This window comes from Grus americana, chromosome 2, assembly GCF_028858705.1.
Source record: "Grus americana isolate bGruAme1 chromosome 2, bGruAme1.mat, whole genome shotgun sequence".
In the NCBI taxonomy this organism is placed as follows: Eukaryota; Metazoa; Chordata; class Aves; order Gruiformes; family Gruidae; genus Grus; species Grus americana.
The window spans coordinates 57228420-57249734 of NC_072853.1; the positions used below are offsets into that span (position 1 = coordinate 57228420).

The 21315-nt window shown below is 39.3% G+C and overlaps 1 protein-coding gene across 5 annotated transcripts in view; it reads right to left on the reverse strand.

The window, feature by feature from the left end:
- The window catches only part of PIEZO2 (piezo type mechanosensitive ion channel component 2), a 322106-nt gene that overhangs the window by 61074 nt on the left and 239717 nt on the right, over positions 1–21315 (reverse strand). For 3 of the 5 annotated variants that reach the window (XM_054817479.1, XM_054817482.1, XM_054817480.1), the window contains exons 17-25: positions 20845–21018; positions 13586–13818; positions 10610–10770; positions 9503–9679; positions 9203–9328; positions 6990–7190; positions 5013–5217; positions 4768–4869; positions 4134–4299 (exon numbers count right to left, since the gene is read on the reverse strand). In XM_054817479.1, coding sequence (XP_054673454.1) covers positions 4134–4299; positions 4768–4869; positions 5013–5217; positions 6990–7190; positions 9203–9328; positions 9503–9679; positions 10610–10770; positions 13586–13818; positions 20845–21018 — 1545 coding nt within the window. Of the gene's footprint in view, positions 1–4133; positions 4300–4767; positions 4870–5012; positions 5218–6989; positions 7191–9202; positions 9329–9502; positions 9680–10609; positions 10771–13585; positions 13819–14163; positions 14197–18450; positions 18493–20844; positions 21019–21315 lie in introns of all 5 variants that reach the window. The other 2 variants (XM_054817484.1, XM_054817483.1) reach the window with 1 other exon arrangement.

Below are 21315 nucleotides of genomic sequence, written 5' to 3' on the forward strand. Positions count from 1 at the left end.
TATATATGCATTCTGTAAGCTACCTCTACTCTCCAAATTTCTTCTTTCTTTCCACTCTTCCTTATCTTCTATTCCTTACATTCTTAGCAGCCTGTGTAACCTTGCATCACAATTCATTTCCCCTTCAAATCCCAACATTGCTCATTTCTCACCAAGCTTCCATCCCCAAAGCCTTTCCCTGTAGCTCCATTTCAGTCTTCGGAAAGCAGCTTCATTCATTTCCCATTGCCAATAGCTATATCAAAGCTTCAGAAAATCAGCTCCCTTATTTCAATGGACTTCCTCAAATTTAGTGTTGTGGATCCTATAGGTCTTAGTTCCCACTATTTTCATCAAGCCCTCTCTCGCGACTGATATTCTCTTACTCTTACACTCTTACCAGTGAAGTCCTTCCTTCATGCTTCTATCCGCTTTAAAACTTCCCAAATCCAAAGCTGTGCTATTCGTTAAGGCTCATTTTATTAACAGCAAAATGTTTATCCATTTTATACAACAAATACGACAGGAAGCCTGTAATGATGATCTGCAGATCCTCTCTCATTACCCTAAGTTCGAAGTGTAGTTCCAAGAAAGGCATTACAGCTGCCTTCAAGAGACTCCACCTGACTCACTTGGTGATGGTTCCCAGGGTGCAGGTATTAAAGGCGACAGTTCGATGACTGGCTGTTAATATTGTTTCCGCTCTTAAGAGGAAAAAAGTAGATTACGACCCCAATTTTTTTCCCTGTCAATGTCTGGGAGAACGTCTGCAAACTGCTTGGGAACTGAAATGAGGATTTTTCAGCATCACAGACTGTGGGAAAGGATTATCCTCAGTGAAGTCGCTTTAAATCCTGTTTCATTTTAAAAGCTCCTACTTCTATTCTTCATTTTTATTTCTGTTTCAAAGGCTTTTGGTTGTGCTCTCCCCTGGGGTCAAGCACACATCCCCTGAGAAATCTGGGGGTGGAAAGACAAAATTTCAGGAAATCTCTTCCTTAGACTGTATTTATCATTGCTGAGCTCAAGTATTTCTCCAGAGAGAAAAAAATTAAGCATTTAGAAATATGTTCTTTTTCTGCCATTGTTTATATTGCAGTTAAAAGCTTTTTATCCATGCCTACTACACCAGTGGCCAACTGTCATCTTCTCAAGGGAAGAGACACATCAAAAAGGGTGCTTCAGCCCACAACAGTCACTTCTTTTATATGGCAGTAAATACATACTGGGCTTCTCAGAAAACACATAAATACTAAGCACTAGATTTTTTTATGCTTTGTAATTTATTCATAACCAGGTTGTCTTCACTCATTTGTTTGGCTCTTTCTGACTGACTTCTGGACAAATGCCATTTTTCATTTCACTTGCTTGGATAAGCTTTGAACGAAGTTCTTGTCCATGTTACTAAATATTTAGACCATTCTGAAACTTCTATAGCAAAGTGCAAGAAATGTTTTTAGACAAAGTCCTTTTGGTTCCAAATTGTCTTGAATGGAGGCCAGATACATACATTTTCTTCTGAGGTATATGTTCAGTGGATTCTCCAGAGCTTGAGAGTCCTTCTTTTTTAAAGATTTATAATCCCTAATAAAAGATTCAGTCACTTTAAGACACTGTCCATCCATTCTCTGATGCTTCTTTGAATCAAATTAGGCATTTAAGATTGCATATGCGCAGTGCAACCTCTCAAAAATAACATCATCTAAAGCCTGGGAAAATCTGCATTGTAGTGAAAGCATTGAAGGAGATACTTAAGGGCTCAAAGAAAGGAAAGATACCATCAAGAACACAAGATCTATTATGCAGGTCATATTAAAGGAAGGTCTGTTTATACCTATATACACCATCCTACAAGTACGTTCCCATTACAGATTCAGGAAGCTAACATTGCAAACAACAAAAAAAGAAGTTACAGCTTACCTGCCCGAGGATCTACAAGAAAGGATATAATAAACAGGAATTTCCTCTGTTCCTGAAATTAATGGGTTTTCTATTCATTGGATGGATTTTTTTCAAACAAAAATGTCCCTGTTCTGTTTCTCTCTCTGCCTTCTACTTATTCACACAACATAAAACTACCACATGTAACAGTCACACAGATTTCTGTATTTAGCTGGAGCAAGTATAAAGTGATCACAGCTTATTTGTTCAGCTCACCACTACTAACAGGATTCTTTGATTTTCTGGTTTTTTGTACTCATCACCAACAATATAACTTACTGCTTAGCACAAGTTGCAATTAAAGTCCCAATTAAATGATTACATATCTTTAATCACCTATACACAGGTCTATTTTGTCAGCACATGCCAAGCATTGTGTTTGAATGGATGTGATGCCACCAATGACTTCAAGCTGATGCATACCATGCATATGAACCAAAACACAGAACTCAACCCAAAGGATCATGGAGAGGCAGCAGGCTAGTTCAGCTTGGACTTTGCTCTCCATTATAAACCTGACTCTGATTCCCATCCAAAATCTTCAAAGAACATCCTCCGTACTTCAAACTTTTCATGCTTGGCCATTTGGGGATATCTTCTACAGATGACCAGAAATACCTATCAGATTCCAGGGAACTTTGAAAAGATGTCAAATGAGGCTGCTTTAAAAAGCAGTAATTTTCTTGCTTCTTTTTCCCTTCTGAAGATAGTCTTTAAACACTTTCTCATCATTAATGAGTTTTTTTCACACTGATTTTTTTTGTCTAGACTAAGGGAGGAAAATTAAATCTTTTCTTTCTGCCAGCAACCAGTGATGGTCTTTGCCAGTGACCAATCACATCAGTGTGCCTGATGCAACTGCTGAATTTGCTTTCGCTAAGATGGACACCACCACAGTGGCAAGAAAAAAACCTCAGGCAATCCCCCCCTACACATTCCTCTCAACCAAGCCCTGCTTGGCAGATGTCTTTTGGAAAGAATCCCAAATTGATGGAATATTTTGAAGAGAGATTATGATTATGACTTCTCTCTTTCTGCTTATGCTACTGGATCTAGAACATTGGGTCTACTGTGTGGACTGGGAATGCTCAAGGGGGAGAACTCTTCACCCTTCACCAAGAAGTGACTATAAATCTCTGGACAAATGAGTCAATTGAATGAGTTTCAATGGTCTCCTCTTCAAAGCTATTTCCAGATAGATTTGGCCACCATTTCTAACAGAAACAGCAGTATCAACTTAAAGATCTTGAGAAGGGCTTCTGGTGATAGCACTTCTCTGGTAAAGAAATAAAAGTTTATCAGCAAAAGGGAGATTTTGCTAGACATTAGTTCAATTTTTTTAAATTCCTTTCGCACTCAGACATCTGTTGGTAACATGCATTCACAAAACAAACCTAGTCTGACAAAACACAATAGCTAAGAAATCTTACTCTTCCCATTTATACTTGTAATACTGCATCAAACTTTCAGAGACAACTTCACTTAAGCATATGCCCAGCACAACTCAGGAGAGCTGAACTAATCCATGTTTGCTGAAATGATCACATAGGAATGACTCCATTGTCTGAAGATCATCCAGAACAGACTGTCTCAGGGTCTGCCCCCTTTTTATGTTATTCACCTTCTTAAACAACCTTACATGAATGTTGAGAAACAGGAAGACAGGCCAGTTGTCCTTCCAAGACACTTTTAAGGTTCTTATGCTTAGATGAAATAGCACAAAGGACAGTCTCTTATATTAGAGTATTATTTTGATTGTACTTAGACAACAACTCAGCAGGACATGACTGATGACTTTGTGGGATTAAACACACACATGGGCAAATTCAGACTACAATGGATTCTTGCTAGCATGCCTGTGTTTTGGGGAAAGACACCAGAGTGCTGAAGTCCACCATAAACTCTGCCCCACAGGGCATTCATGGAGGGAATGCGTGATTTCAGGCAAATCTATCACTGAAGATCCCTCTGGGGAGCACTTAAAACTATCAGCAGTGTTAGTTTTCATCTGCCCTTTTCTAAACCAGAATTCGATTACCCAAAAGCTAACTATCTGCTGTCTCATATAGCAGTAAAAGGTATGTTGTGAGATAGGAACATTCATGAATATAAATTCCAAGTAAACTTGGAAGCTGTCAGAGTTACTGTCACACTAGAGAACTTCACAAAAAGGAAGCACTGTATTTTCCAAGTCTTTAAGATTCAGTTCTTACCGGCAATGAATGAAGTCAGGAACAGGATTATGCTGGCTAAAAGATGCTGCGTCAAGATTCATGCAAATTTCCACATTGTCTCCAGCCATGATTCGTACCGCAGCTTTATTTTCATCTTCGAATGTCTGCCTTTGTAAGGATGCACACAGCAGCAACATGAAGTCATCTAGGAGAAAGCAGTGGTTGCAAAGAAAAGTTCAGTCATTAACTTAGGTGTACGGAATGGTGGTGATATATTATAATGTGGTTATCAGACTTCTTTCCCACACTTTGAACCTCCAAGATTGTTCTACTTTCAAAGCATTTAACACCTATGTGAAATTTATTAATGTATTTGGGGTTTTTTACGTCATCTTTTATGATTTTTATTGAGAAATAAATTAGAAAAGGGGAAATAATTTGAACTTTTTGATGCCGCTTTATTAAAAATGGGATGCAGAAAAAACATGTGCAGAAATTACTAAGTCTTTGAATTTTTCTACTACATACAAAGCCACACTTAGTATTCAATCTCCCACAGAATATGTCAGCTTGCTACTGAAGAGTAAACAAAAGGCTGGCTTCACATTACAGTGTACAGATGTTTTAAGCAAACGACACATAAACACTTCCAACTATATGCTAAAACACTTACAGACAAGGAAGACAGGGTTTGGTCTCACAATGAAGTCTGGAAAGTATAACCACTTTATGATGTTGGAGTTGAAGTTGGCATTACCACTTCTCCATGGATAGTCTGTATGACAGAAGCACGCAAAAATGCAATCAGTACTTTATAACAATTACTTCATCCTTTTCTTCTGAATACTTATCAATTTTCCAGCGCTTTTCTGTAAAAGCAAGCAGCAGTAATTGTCCATAAAGGGTAAGTGTCCTTACCTTTACAAGGAGCAGGTGGGATGCCAATGCAAAGGAAGTACTGGAATGTAATGATGCATGCCAGAAAACAGCAGTATTTTGGCCAGATCTCTGCAATAGCTTTTCTTCTACGTCGATACAATACAGCAATCAGCCAGAAGGCATGAATCATGGCATAAAAATCCATTCGTTGACCAATTACATTCACTGACAGAAGAAAACAGGTCTGGAAAAGAAGTAAAGAAACATAAGCAACATTTGCAACCTGATGGCTAATCAATGCAGCAGTGATAAACTATTCTGGATGCTAACAGGATGCTTGGACACGTGCTGGGGCTGACTGCAGGAACTCTCTGCAAACCAACACACTAAAACAGTTTTTATCTCTCCAACAGCAACCTCCTACATCCCACCCCAACACCCCAAATTTTTGATACTCTTCTATGAGTGTCAACTACACGAATACAGCACTAAAGCTGTGTTCCATTATGTGATATCTAAAGATATGGAATGGAAAGAGTGTTGTCACAGTAGCCTATATCTGAAATGTTTAATTGTTGCCAAGAAAAGCACATATTACACAGCCATATATTTTGATAGCACTTACAGATGTGAAAAAGAAGAGGAGCTATTAAGAATAACAACAACTAAAATGTATCCTTATGTGGGAACCAGACAAAAAGTAAGGGGATTTAGGCCATAGAACTTCTATTGGCTATAGACAAATCCAGTCAATTGCTGTAAGGCAGCTTGAGCTCTTCATTCTTCTAAAGACTTTGCATCCCACAGCATTTCTGTTCTCTGGTTCCACTCAAAGTAGTCCCTTCACTCAGCGCCATGAAGCATGTTTTCAAATTTAGTGAATAATTCACAGTGATTCATTTATTCAGTGCACTTCACTATTTTGATTGTCTCTCTCCTCAGATTAGGATGAGGTTAAATTTATTTCCCAAAGGAAATAGTTTGCTGATTAATTTTAATTTTCACTCATTCTTAATCCTCAGACTGGCTTTGAACAGTTTACTCTGTTTATCAATAGCAAGGGGTGGTAGTGTTTAACAGACAGATCAAGAGCATTATTATGATTAGATTTGGGATGTATTACCCTAGGAGTTGCCTTCTTCAGACAGCCATAGAAATTTGTGAAAAATCACTATTTCTACAAAGATTTTTAAAAGTACATTTTTTGTGTCTGTGAACAAACAGATGATGTAAGGGAACAGAGATTAAGCTTTCCTCTTTTTTTTTTTTTTTTTTGCAGCACTTGTTCAGCAATAGCGTGTCTTCAAAGCAGGTTCAGTTCAGATGTTTTTTGCTGGATTGGGTGAAACAGATAGAAGGAATACATTAGCTGAGCCTATATCCCAGCAGTCTGGGCCACTGCTGCTAGCAAACAGACAAGCAGATCTTCTACTAAGACAGACACCTACTAGATATTTAGAATGCATCACAAATCTTCAGAAAAATCCCTTCAGCCCTTTGTACCTGCCTCTCATAATTCTCTCTGTGTTTCTTGTCTACTGAAAAGTTCTTTGGAGAAAGAACGTTGTCTTACACCAGTGGCACAAAGCATCAATAACCTTCGCTGGAGCTCCTGTTCCTTGAGATAGCTAACAGCTATAGTAACAAGTATAAAAAAGAAGGATGCATTTGTGCAGCCAGAAGCAAAACAAGTTTAGAAACGTTTAAATAGACACAATGGCCTGCCAGGCCCTGCTTTCCTTTTCTGCTCCTCTGTGTATGTGTGCATGAGAAGGTATGCTTCAATTCTGTCCCTTGTCCCATCTGTCATCCCTTTTGTTGAGCTATAAATAAGACATACGCAAAAAAAAGCAGGAGGAAAACTACTCCTAGCAGATAGACAGCAACTGTGGCAAGGTCTAACATGAGTGATGACTAAGAAGCATCCAGCTTTCAAACACAGTTCAAGCTAGTAGTCAAAAATAACACAATGAAAAGGTTTGGAATGATAAAGAAAATTAATATATAGTGATTTACCTCCAAACCAAACTTGTAGAAGAAATAGTTTATGAAATACTTGACACAGTTTACCAGTCCATCATCCAGATGTGCTCTTGTAATATCATGGAAAATGGTTTTAGTCACAGGTGTGGTAAGATTATTTCGACATCTGTAGTACTCTTGATGACGGTAGATTGTAACTTCAAAAGCCAAAATAGCCAGCATCAGTAAGTTGTTCTATGGGAGAGACGATCAGAAGAATATTAAATAAAAATCAAACCCACAAAAAGCCATAAAATCTTCTGATAAGCATAAACCCATGAATACTGAAATGGATGTCACCACTAAGCGTTTCTGCACTCCAGGATGCACTGGCACCTATTCCCAGCTACTATCATTGAAACAAATTAAGATTTCTACCACTTCTTGGATTTTGATGAAACATACTGACTTGCAGAAGATACATTTAAAGACATTAATTAAAAAATACTACAATGAACACTACTTGTGGAAAGGAAGGGGAGGGAAAATGCATTGACCCATCTATGTACCCTTTCATGTTTCATAGCTTCTCTTAAGATATCATACTTTGCTTTGCAGGAGATAGAGGATACAAGCATACACAAAGCCATCTGCAGGAGTTCAGCTGGCAAGCACTGACTTCCTAAAACTGCAAGGATGCTGGGTAGTGCAAATATATCCTGGATACACTTTTGAATGAACAGTCTATCTGCCAGTCTTCACTCAGGCACAGCTCCTCCTGTCCCAAAGCCAGACTGACTGGGATGCAGTCTTGAGCGGCTCTGAAGTGAGGTTTTTTTCCTCTCAGGTGGGAGGTCTGCCCTATGCTTAATGGAAATTAACCCACTCCAAAAGTGGGTTAAAAAGACCACCTCAGAGAAAGTCCCTCAAGGAAGCCATAACTGAAGCTGAAGAGGCAACCTCTAGATCTCTGTTCACTGAGAAATATTTGGGACAAGAATGTCCTGAGATAGGTGCCACTGTTGGGGCCTTTTTTGTTTGGATTTTGGGTTTTTTTGACAAGAAGTTATTTTTGTTTTCTGTCCCTGGGCTTCCTACTGTTGTTGGGCAGAGTTTTACAGAATCTATCATAGATAGGCTCCTCACTTCAACACTGCAGACATTTTGAATGTCTGTTATTACAGGGGCTTAACAGAAACACACTGAGACGTGAAACTTGTAACCTTCAGGTCTAGCACTGAATTGAATTCCTCTATGTAGAGGAATTTTATTTGAAAACTCAGTGAAAACCCTTCTAGAATAATTTCTAATCCTAAAGTATTATTTGTTTATAGCTGTAAAGCTCCTAGCATCAAGCCAGACACCACTAGGCAACTTCACTCTCCATGCAGAACTCTCAGGTCAGTAATTGCTCTTCCCTACATATATTCTTAACTGTGGGAGGCGCATGGCTAAGGGAGTGAGAGGCTGAGGTGCTACCAGGGCCTGATACGTTGATCGCCAGAGCTTAGCGAGTCTTCCCTACACAAACAAAGCACACCGAGGTAAGCTCTCGGGGAAGGAAGGAGAAACAAATCTAGTTAGATCAAAACTTGCTTTTGTTCAGGCAAAAACAAATTTCTGACAACCTTAAAAACTGTGTATATAAAATTTTAGAGATTCTTGAAATTAAGAAGAGACATGCAAGGTTTCCCCCTGGGAGTTGGCACAGTTTTATTGTAAGTAGGCTTTTTAATCAAGATAGGAATAATAAAACATTGCTCACAGGCAGCGACCAAAAACAAGAAAAAACCCAAAAGCCATCCACTTACTAGTGTCTGAATGAGTTATTCCCTTAACTCATTATATTTTCTAAGCTGTGGCTAAGGAATAAGCACTTAAAAAAAATTAACTGCTTATAGCATATACTGTCATTCAAGGTAATTACTCCAATTAGACCCATCAGTCCTTTGCTACCTGAAAGTGATGTACCTCTTAATTACTTAGAGTTCTTAAATATATCATTTCTTAAAGTCCTTTTAACAGGTGGTAGAGTCAGAAAGCCATATTTCTACATGCAGATTATCTTAATTGGTACTGAATCCCTTCTGGCAATGTCCTGTGTAATGGATATGGCTTTCTGCTGTCTCTTCTCCTCTGTACCTCCCTATTATCAATGGCTTGCATTACTTTTTTTTGTGTGTGTGTGTAGTAGTTGAGATTTTAAAGACATTGTTAATTTCATCACAAATAAGAAAATATTCAATACAGATAATTAAAGAAGTTACCCTTAAGTACACAAGCAGGGGATAAGACTTCCTCAATCCAACCCACTCTGCAGGATCAACTGGCCCACTATAGAGGACTGAGGTTTTGAGTTCTTCTAAATTGACCTTAGTTTCATTTTCTCCTGGCTAAAAAGAAAATGCAACAGTTCATAAAAAATGAGTTTAAGGCTACTTGTCGAATGATAATCGACAATAATACATCAGGTTAACTGTAGTTTTCAGTACTTGATATGGTTCCTTTTGCTCTTCTTCATTGAAGAAGGCAGTAATCAAACCTTTTTAATATACACTTGTACTCACCAATGTACAGTTACTGGAAAAAGTGCTGGGATCAATAGAAGTGAGCTGGTACAACATTTTGCAGACAATAATCACACATGTCCAAACAGTGCAGATACTTGATGCCAATGGGCGAAACTGAGCATATGGCAAAGCAAGAGCCCAGGCAATTAAAAACACAAAGTTAAACAGAGACACCTGAAAACACAAAAACAGGATGGAAATTACATGAAGTAACAAGAGAACTGAGAAAGTCTGACCTTTGCCATAGTAATTTAAAAAAAAAAAAATCATTCAAAAGAAAGGGACATAGAGAAACTGTGAGAAAAATACTGAAAAAAAGTTACAACAATATTCACAATCACACAGACACAAAGTGGTAAGTGAAGGAGGAAAAACTTAATAGTCAGTTTAAGAAGAATGTTATCTCCTACATAATAGTAATACTATTAGACCAACAAAACTGCATACCCACCCTACAAACAGACATGAAATACAAAGGACCACATCCTGGTTCTGCTGCTTTAGTACACATGAAACAAACAGATGATACAGATTCATATGTCTGTGGAACCCACTTTCATCCTCTTGACCTTTTTCCCCCAAAAGATGTGAGAAAAAGGATTTTTTATTTTGGGTTTTGTTTTTTTTTTAGTGAATCCTGTCCTACTACTCTGTTCTAGAAATGGCTATGTCAGGCAGAGAACTCATGCTGCCCACACCACAGGCACAGCCATGTTCCTGTTTCTTCAGCACCAGACCCAGTTAAATTAATTTTCCTAGATGTTCCATCCCAACCCTTTTCTACACCCTCCATATCCGGATGATGCCCACGGCCAGCTTGAGCAGTGGAGGGATTATATCTCCTGAGTCCAAAGAATTAGACTAATAAAAACCTTAATATCTGGAGAAAAGGGGAGGGCTGAGAATATCTAGGCAGATAGAATATCACTGTGGAGAAAGATGTCAAGGCAGATCCCCAGCAGCTGTCAAGCCCAGATGGATCTCACAATTTCAGTGAGGTCTGACATGAGGAAGTCATCTCCCTACACTCGGGTGTGCCACGGCACAGCAGATGCTGACAAGCCTCCACCATGGGTAAGATTTTGATGGTGGGTGTTTACTTGCCTCTTTCACTGTGACCCAGATGATGTAAGAGGAAACAATTTTGATGATGTGCAGCTCCAACAGCCACCACACAAAGACTTGCATCTTATGAAAATACTCCAGGAATTTCAGAAACAGCACTGTAAGGCGGTCGATCACCAGATGCCACTTGTTCCTTAAGTCTGCAGAGATGTTCAAGCAGAACCATTGGGAGGAGAAAAACAGAAGATCTCTGTAAAAAGGCATGGTCCACTAGACAACAATGAGCTTTCTACTTCTCTTCTAAGACAAGAAGGAGGTTAAAGGTATGGCTCAGTGGTTAACTAAGACAAAATGGGGTTGAGGCCCACTTAGCTGTGGTGCTTTCCCTTCTGACCTACATTCACTGAAAGGATTCCTCACTTCACAAGTGGTGGTGCTGGCTTCCCTTGTCAATTCAGCTTTTATTCCCCTCTAGCAGAGCCCATCTTGGGCTCCATTTTCCTCCGGTATCTTTGGACCTAAGCTTAGGGATCCCATCCAGGAACTAGATCTGAGAAGCTCGAGCCCTGGCCCTTACCCAGCTCAGAAAGAATAGGATTTTGTTCTACGTCTGAAAGCTATGGACCCAGTCTGTTTTCAGAAAGCACAGACTACTGCTATTCAGAAAGCTTTTCAGCCAGCCTGGAAGAGATTCATGCACACTAGGAGTTGGATTCTTGTCACATGGGTTGAGACTATACTATAGATGTCTTCATATGTCAGAGTTATCTAAACTGCCTTGCAAACAGCACACCCTCCTAGAGTGCCATCCCAGGACAGACATCTAACTCAGGCAAGGCAAACGGTAGGCCAGTTGAATATTTCTCTCAGTTGAAAAGGGAGCTTTAGCAAGTTAAGATCCTGAAGTTGGGTGAAAGTATCCCTTCGCAGACAGTATTTTGCTAAAAAAGCCATCGTCCCAGATAATACCCCAGTGAGCAAGTATGTGTAACAACTATTACATATGAGTATATATGACAATACATATGCTGAACAGTGCTCTCTAAGTGCCGCCTTTGCTTGTGGGCTGGCTATAAAATGGTTTCACCGGGCTGGTATATATTAGTATAAAGTCTTCACACTGTATTAGGGGTTTCTGAAGCATGTTGGAGATTAGGAAGGATTTTGCATGCTGTGAGAACATTCTTACAGTTAACATCAGAGATGGAAACATTTGCAAGTGACACCAAAATACATCACTGTCTAAACTGGTAAAAAATGCAAAGGAGTTACCAGCTTCTGTACATAATTATTTCAAATTATCTGGTTATTTTATATATAAAGTAAACCAAGATGGTTGTTCTGTGCATATTTGTGTGAAGAACATCCATGCTTGTGTGAAAAAACAGACTTTAGGAATACCTGACAACCAAATTCCGTTTCTTTTTCCTCTTCTGCCCTTTATTCTCCAACCATAACTTAGAAAATCCTAATAAAAATGCTGAGTGATGTAAATTCCATGAGTAGATAATTAAACTTGACAAATTAATTAAGCTACAGAACTTTAATCCTGCATGTGTCCTTTTAGAGGTGCAATGATTGTATTTAAGGAAAATATAGAATTAGATGTTCTCATTCATTTTTGCATTGCATTTATTTTAATTTGCAGTGTTGCCACCATGCAAGGTATATCTAGACAGCGCCAATTAAGTGGAGCAAGCAGATAAGGGACTGTAGCAAGCTCTGTCTAGCATGTCCAGGCACTACATGCACAGGGAATAAAATATAGGCCTGACTGCATCCATTGAAAAATTGTACATCACTGTGTAATAAAGTCTGCACACACAAACTTGTTAAAATAATGTCAAAACTCCAGCCACATGGATATACAAAAATGATAGAACTCTTTGGTAGAAACAAATGCACGTACAGCTTGAAGACAGATCACACATGGCAAGCAGCACCTTGTGCTATTGCCAAGCCCCACTCGCTGCGGTGCAGAAGGGGCCCCAGGGAGAAGGCTGCAGCTCTCCCCTTCCCTGCTTGCATGTGTCGCTGCACAGCGTGACCTCCACCGGCTCTGGCCTCTGTCCCCAAGCCCTTCCAGCATGTAGGGATGGCCAGAGCACAACAAACTCATCATCCCTCATGAGATCTGGCCAGGAAAGGTTTCCATGGCCCATGAACACCTCTGTGAGGGAAGACATCCCAGCCAGGAAAGGTAAATAGTTTCAGGTCAGCTTCCCGGGGGAGCTAAGCCAGATGCACTGCCATTTTGCCTCAACAAAGACCCTGTCCCGATTTATGTGTGACAGTCCTGTGAATATTGGCATGAGCAACTAACTGTGTGGTAAGGCCATTTCCAAACAATACAGCTTCCTTGAGTGTTAAATGCCCTTCTCCGGTTTTCACTCATGGCTCATATTCCAAACTGAGTTACGGAAATAATTCATGTTAGGAGTTCATCCTAGCAGTATCAAGGATGACAACATCAGCCTTTCCCATGTCTGCTCTTAGGCATTTTTATGTTCATCTGGCATCAATTACACATTCCGTATTCAGAAGTGAAAAATATGACACTAATGTGCACATGAATAATGAAGCAAAGCCATTGGGACTTCTGGAGTGGAGTGCCTTGAAATCATCTAGTATCAGAAATTAAATATGTATGTGTATTTTCTTTATTATAAAGAGATTTCACTCTAAAGCAGTTCTTAGGATTTGGGGCAACCTCCTATTAATCCAACCCAAACCACCCAAACCTTCCCTCCTGAAGAAAGAGGTGGGGTTTTTTTTGTTTTCATCCTCTCAGCATCCTACAGAAACAGTATGATTTTTCCCTAGAAGAGACCGTAGCCTGTTGACTAATTGACAAATAGCCATCTGCTCAGTTTGGGCTCTTTTGGCAAAGACTGTATGTAAAATTAGAAGGAAAACCTGATGATTAAAGTGAGCAGGGATGACCAAGAATGAACCATCTGTTGCCACTGTTAACTAAGGCTGAGGAAGGCAAAATTTGCAACCTGTGGAACTCACCTGTAGTTTCTTCTTCCTCTGATTCACTGTCTTCATCATCATCATCTTCCTTGTCCTCATCTTCCTTTTCTTCTTCTTTTCCTTTTTCGACCCTCCCTTTCCCTCCCTCCCCCTCTGGCTCTTCCATTCTTTTCTCACCAGCCTCTTCCAGCATTTTATCCTCTTCCTTTTCTCTGCTGGCTGTTAAATTCATCATAGTTATGTCAGGTAGGCTTCCATCTTGGTGTACCAGTCTGTTGGTAAATAGTAGTATGTCAGCAAACTGAGCAGTAATGACATTGCAGTCTTTTTCTTTTTCAAGATGTATAATTTGAAAAAATAAACCGTTCATGGAAAATGCCTTAGAAGTGGAAAAGTTAATGATTCTGGTACTTTCTCCAAACACACACTGCAAATTGAGTTGGAATATATTAGTAACTACTTCTCACTCAGATACTAATGGTTAGTTAGTAATGAGTGGTATTGACACTTAAACTTGACATTTTCCCCACTGGAGAAAATGGTCAGAGTTTAAGATGCAGAAGCATGAAATGACATTGTTTAAGAGGAAACATTTCATGACTTCATAGGGGACTTACTCATTTTGGTGGTTTGGTATTTTTTTCTTGAGGCTGCTCAAAGTAATTGGAATAGAAAGAAAAAGGGAGATGAGAACAGAGGGGTTACAGAAGAAGGTCATTGACAAATATGTCATGCTATATCACAAGTCATAAAGCATTCTCCTACTCCATCTGCAGAAGCCTTCTGATGCCAAGAGCATGCCATCATGACATTCACAGGGCGCTTCTATAAAGAAACATGGAGTTGCAGCACAGATGGAAAGAGGTCAACCTATTTACACCAGTGCTAAACATGGTCAATGCTGTACCATGCTGTCAGTAATGCAGCTGAATCATCACAAGTATCTGACTGATTACTGTAAATGTATTTCCACCTTCTTCCAATTGAAAGGTGCAGCTGGGAAGCCAAGGAATTTGCAAATATTCTTCCAGTGATAGGCTTAGGAACAAATGAAAGCAAAAATTCTATGGCTGTGGCTTCAGTATCTTTTATCATGTCTGTCTTCGATAGTGCCATTCATTCTCTCTCTTTTCTGCATCTCACAGAGAATTTTGCTTGAATTTATAACTATCTCTTACTAAATCTATTAGTAATTTTCAGACTACCAAAACTGAGATACATGGAAATGGTATTTCTCTGTTGTCATGGTGCCAATTTTTATGAGATTTATCCAACATATATCTCTTCTTTATTGAGAAAAGACACATTCTCTTATGGCTTCAGATATTTTCTTCCTCCCACCCCCAAGCTGTGCTGTTGGGACTCACCTCCGATATTTGCAGAAAAGCCACTTTTCCTAATTCCTGATCCTATGTGCTTTGCTGAGCACAACGTTTATTCCATAAATAGTTCCTTTGAATAAGACTTCTTGCAATAACGTCTCCCTTTGGCAAGTGCATATCTATATGATCAGGTCACTAAATGTTTAGTTATGCTATTGAAATTACTACACTCAGCATACTTTCAAGCACCTGTTAGACTGTTCCTGGACTAATGCAATGAACTTTAATATGCTACAGTACCTCAGGGCTTTATTTTTCACAATGCGAAATTCTGGCATATTACCATTTAGACAGGAAAATCTGCCAATTTTAGCTAGGATTTTTACAGTTCACAAGACTAAAAATCTAGATTTAACCATCCGATCATTAAAAAATAAAGAGCATAGGCCAAGCACTTAATGAGAAGGTCAGACAAGCAGAATTATTTTTCCAGTATTTGGGAGCTGCAGTTTCTTCAGGATGGATACTTTGGTGGCTCAAATGAAGGAAAAGCTACAGAAACTTGACTAAACAATCCTGAAGTAGTAACATCATAGCAATTACCAAAAAGCAGAAAAGGTGGCTTAAAAGTAGAAGTTTAACAGGACAGTCAAGCACCAAATAATCTCACTGAATAAATACATTTATGACAATGATTGCTAAAATCCCTCATCATGGATTGGGCTACAAACCTGAGTGACCAATAATCTGCAAATCTCTTACACTCAACAATATATTCAGTACCTTTGTCTACTGAAAATAAGGGGGTTTGGCCTGATACACTTTATTTTCATATTTAAGCTAGCATACATACTGAAAGGATATTCAAATCTCTGTAAAATGACTAAACAATAATAAAATGACATACTCTAACTTGGCATATCTACCTAAAACTCTAATAATATACCAACAGGGGGTCATGTATTAAGAAAAGAGAATGAATTTTCAGTTCAGTTCAAATGTTAGGGAGATCCTCAGTTACTATAAATCACCAGAGCCCGTTTAAAAGGCAGTGCTCCATGAAATTAAAGTATCCATATAATCGGACAGGTTTTGCACATGTGCAATTGCATTGATTTTAATGAGATATCTGACTTTTATAATGGAAAAATCTACTTTCACACTGGTGTAAATCAAGAACTTAATGACTTACCTCAGCGCAAACTGGACAGAAACACAGTAACCCTATAGGATTTTATATGAGAGGACTCATCTTTCTCTTATTCATATAACTCCCATTCATATCCAGGAGATACAGAAAGTGATGGGGTTATAAAGATAGGTACATGCAATATATACTTGATAAAGCCTCAGCATCAGCTCAGTTTTCAGTATGTTGGCACTTAGTTCTACTGTCATCAGTAGCCTTGAGCACGGGACCGTGTGCTCAGAAGATCTGAGGCCTCATAAAAAGCCCTGCCCATTATTCAAAAAGTTTGTCTACTTGGAATCTTTCTTCCCAAACCTCCTCATTTATTGCTAAGGTTGTTGTTCCTCTTTTTTTTTTTTTTTTTTCCTTTCTCACTATAAGATCACGTGGTATCATGTAACAGACAACACTGAGGTATCAGGATATAAAAACTGCACTAGTTTAGAATATCTAAGACCAGCTACCCATACAGGCTTCACAGCTAGTCAGGTGTAACTTCAAGCTGAAAAGCACATCCTAGTGGGAAATTATCAGAAATAACACGAAGGTATTGTGTCTGATACTTAGGAAGGGAAATAACTAACTAATAATGCAGACAACGAGCCTTGAAGGTACAGCCACTAATGCTTTTAACTGAGAGCATTTCTTACCCTCAAATTCATTAAATAGGGTTTCAGTAGCGGGAAGTATAGTAGTAGACCTGGTTTTAGGCACCAAAGCAATTTCAGAGGCACTAAAATCAGGTATGTGTCCCAGGTCCTTGCTGGACTACTAGTACTTTCATCTATTTGTAATTTGCTAGAGCAGAAGATTAATAACAACTTACTGGATGCATTATGAAGCATCTTTTGCCTTTCATAATTTTTTTGCAATCGGTTTATGAATTGCTTGAAACTTTCTGTTCCAAAACAATTTCTCAAGTATCTGTCACGTGCAGCCTTAATAACAGAAAGCTTTCTGCTCCACAGAACACTAGTGACCCATCTCCTGAATATTCAGCATGCAAGATTCAAACTGAGCACACAGTGCCATACCTTTATTGGCAGGACCCTGAGTGCTTTCCCTCCCCTTGCTGGCTGGGGTGTGCTGGGATGTGTGGCCAAGCCTCAGCGCAGGGGGTCCCTCTCCTTCCCTTGGGAGCTGCTTTCGTTCTGAGGCTCTTGTGCCTACATCGTGGCTGCATCGCAGCTGTGTCTGCGCCTGCTCCCATGCCTCCCTGGCCCTATGCCTGACACAGACTGACTCCCCACCTTCACCTCCAAGCTGGATCACCTCTATGGACTTGCTGGGAGCTCTCCAGGCTGTAGGTGACCCTTGTTACCATCTCCGGATCTGATCCTCACCCTCAGTTGCTGGTTCCCATTCTTGACTCCCCATGGGAGGGAGCCCAGCCTTGCCTCCTGGCCGTGCCCCTCGGGTCCCAGCCCTGCCCTCGCCGAGCTGCCTGCTCTCGCTGCTCCCTGGCACACGGGCTTCCTACAGACCAGGTTTCCAGATCTGGTGAACTTTTAAAACCCCTGGCCTAAACTACATGATGACATTTGAAGAAGGAGCATGAACATGAACATAAATTAACTTCTTGTTAGCGCTGGTAGTCACAAACATCTAAACAAGGGATTTTCTTGGCTTTTCTGTCTATATTGAGTAGCAACAAAACCCACAGAAGTCCTTCTAATCTTGGAGCTGATTAAACAAAAGCCCACATTTACTCCAGTCAAATATTTTGAAAGAAATCTACTTTATGGAACTGTTTTCAAGATGCCATTTATAATGGGATGATGACGATGGCAATATGGGCTTTTGTAGTTTGGCTTCTGCAGCACCCAACTCAGCCTATGAATTAATACCCTTAGCATGCAGGGGCTTCAGTGTACTGCATGTTCCATTTCTGCCTCTGAATCGGGAAATCTCAGTCTGTACAAACTCATAATACATACTGCATATTTAATTGACTTTGGCTCTCTCATTCCCTTCCTTAGGTGCTCGTGAAGAAGACAGGGATGTGTGTCTCTGTGTGTCTGTGTCTGTGTGTGCACATGCAAGCATGCATCTTTCCATGCACAAACAAAGGGTAGATAAACGAGCCTCCTCAACCAAGTCTGTTGTTTGCAGCCAATTACAAATAGCACCAATTATTCCTGTATTGAGGCATGGGCAAAGTTTAAGAGAAGAATTCCCAGCTGGAAGATAAACTCACAACATATACATATGCAGGAGAGATGTGTTAACTGCTTCACCAGCTGTAGGAGACTACAATACCTGAACAACATCATCTCCCTGCTTACTTCATAGTACTGTGCAGCAAGAACATTCTTTGTTTTAAGGCAATTAAGAAGTAACAAAAAAGTTAAGGTATATTTGTTTTAAAGGAAAGGAAGAATTGAAGTACCCACCTATTAATTATTAGATAAACACGGCCATTGACTTTGGCATGGCTATGAGGTGGGAGATGAAAGCACAAGAATGCATGAGATGAAAATGGGAAATGAATTAGAGAGAGAGAAAAGGAAACCATTAAATAGGAATGAATGCACTTTCCTGTCTACCAAGAGAGACACATTGTCATAACAAAGCACAATCTGAAAGCTTAACATACACCATGCAGCAAGAAGTCCAGGAAGCTTATAAACGCAATACTTAGCCATTTAGACCGTATGCAACTTCAGTTAGAGTTGCAGGTTCTTTTCACAGACCCAAAAATGTGAGAACAGTCTCTACTGCTTTATTTCAAGTATCAGAATATTCTGAGGTTTTTTTAAAAATAGCTACTTTGCTTCTTTTTTATCTAAAGGTGATTATAATGGAGCATCATACCATAGAAATATGCCTTGCAGCCTTTATCTCTGCCATACCATAATTCATGGTGCAGCAAGGAAATGGGCTTGGGAAGACCTAATCAGAGGATTTTTCTTTCTCTTGCAAATGTAAAATTGACCTTTATAAATCACCTTTGTAAATAGTGAGAAGCGCCTCATTCTGCCAGTTCCAGAGTGCCAGTTTTTGTTCCCTCTGTTTGCAGCTGGCAGAGCCTTACTCTTGAACACTGCAAACGTTGCTCATGTGAAGCAGCATCTTAACACATGAACAGTCTCAGCAATTGTAACAGGACTCTTCAGTTAGTTAGACACAAACATAATACCACAATCGTACACGGCAGTTCAGGGGCAGATGGAGGAACTGGATCTGCTTTCCCTATTACTTTCATGACTAGCTCTCACCTCCTGTGGTTGTTGAGTTCTGTCTGCTTACTCAAAATTGAGGTTTAGTTTATTTAAATTTTTTTGTTTGTTGCAAGAGAAGCAGCATAAAAGCACTTTTGAAAGGTAAACTAGCTGTTGAATGAATGCTAGTGTTTCCAAAGCAAAAGGGAAAATGAAATTTTAATGGCTTTGTAAGAAAATTGCACACACACACATATATATGAGCCTTTAATCTGTGTTTTAATTGTCCCTGCAACTTATTTCTATTGCTAGCATTACTGTTAAGCTGGAGCTGGTTGTTGTGGTAGTTCTTATCCAGCTTTACACTCAATAGAAATGTCAGCTGCACTCTCATCCTGAAGCTTTGAACTATAAAGTCGGCAGATGCTCAGTACTGATTTATCACACCAAGAGGGAAGAAAACAGCTGGATCTTCATATGCCAGGCATTGATTATGGTAATACAAACAAGAAAAAGTTCTCATTTGGGTATTGGACACACTTGTGAAAGCTTCTGAGGAGGAACAAACAATATACGGGGTAACTGTGATTTTGCAATACTGTAAAATTGCAAATGTAGCACATAGACTACATTTAAGAGTTAAAAATATCTAGCTACCTATCTGACAGCTCAATACAATCTAGTACACATTTAGACTTAAGAACCCAGCAATATAGTAGCAAAAAAGCTAATGATATCACATGCTCCTCTTCACCTGCCACTTCCGTAAAAAGCCTGGTGTGACAACAAATGTCTACTTTCAGCACCCTATCTCAAGGTTACTTACTCCTAGCAAAAATGTCACTAGCCACTGAGAAAATCTACATCCTACAACCTTCTTTTCTGATACTAGTCTTTTCTTTTTTTTTCTTTTTCTTTTTTTTTCTCTCAACAGGACACTGAAAACATTTTGTGTCTTCAGTTTCCAAGGTCAGGTATGTTTTTATGCAAGAGAACACTGAAGAGTTAAACACAGGAAAAATGAGGTCCCAGAATCATGAAAAAATGCTAATGAACTTCGTGATGAGATCACTGAAATGTCTCCAAGAGCTAGCATAGCCAAGGGTCTGTACTGTAAAGAGTGACCACAAGTTTGGGATTTTTCCATTTCAGAAATTCAACTTTACAAAAAGGCCTAATTGTCCAATGCAAATGTGGTATTTGCTAAAAATCTCCCAAACTTCATTTGGCCCTCAAAATGGACATTGAAAAACAGAGGTGACCCAAATTAAAAGCCATTTTTTCTATTATTGACAGCCACACATAGCAATTAAGCATTTAACTGCCATTAAAGGTCAAAGACAATCAGATAAATAAATAACTGTTGTCAGTACCTTCGAAAATGCACCCCAAAATAAAAAAGTTTGATGTGTAGGGGAAAGCGGGGGAAGACAGATACTTTGGTTGTGGTTTGTTTAGTGGGGTGCTGGATACTAAGGGATGTTGATTATTTTTCCTCCCTTCTTTTTAAAGCAGGTAGTCATAGCAAAGGCAAATAACATCTAATGAAAAGTGAGCATTATGAGAGAGTCAGAAACAGCATTTTAATACAGATAATGAATAGCTCCATTTACTTTGTTTCTTTACCTGTAGATAGTGTTGTCCTGTTTGCTGGTTACAGCTTTTAAATCAGTGAGCTGGAGAAATCGGTCATGGAAATAGTGAAGGTGTAAAATACATGCCAGCAGGAAGGAGGTGGGGATAAAGATGCGTGTGAATAGCTCAGCCACAGAAAACTGTTTTAAGCCAAGGTCCGCTAGTCTGGAAAAAAAAGTAAGCCACTAAGTCACCTTTTCACACCAAAATATTTTCCTTGCCATGAGATATTATTACTAATCATTTGCAATGGGAAATAAGGGGCTGGTACTTGTTACGTGTTTTTAGTTCTTTAAATTATTCTAAACCGGTGTGTTTCACAATGCAAATATCTTGCACTTGGACTCAGTAATGTAGAGAGAAACATTAAATTAATCAACCCTGCCACAGATCTCTTGAACCAATGAATTGTCTCTGACTGAAAGTCCGGCACTGGAGATCCACTCATTGCATGTATTTTCT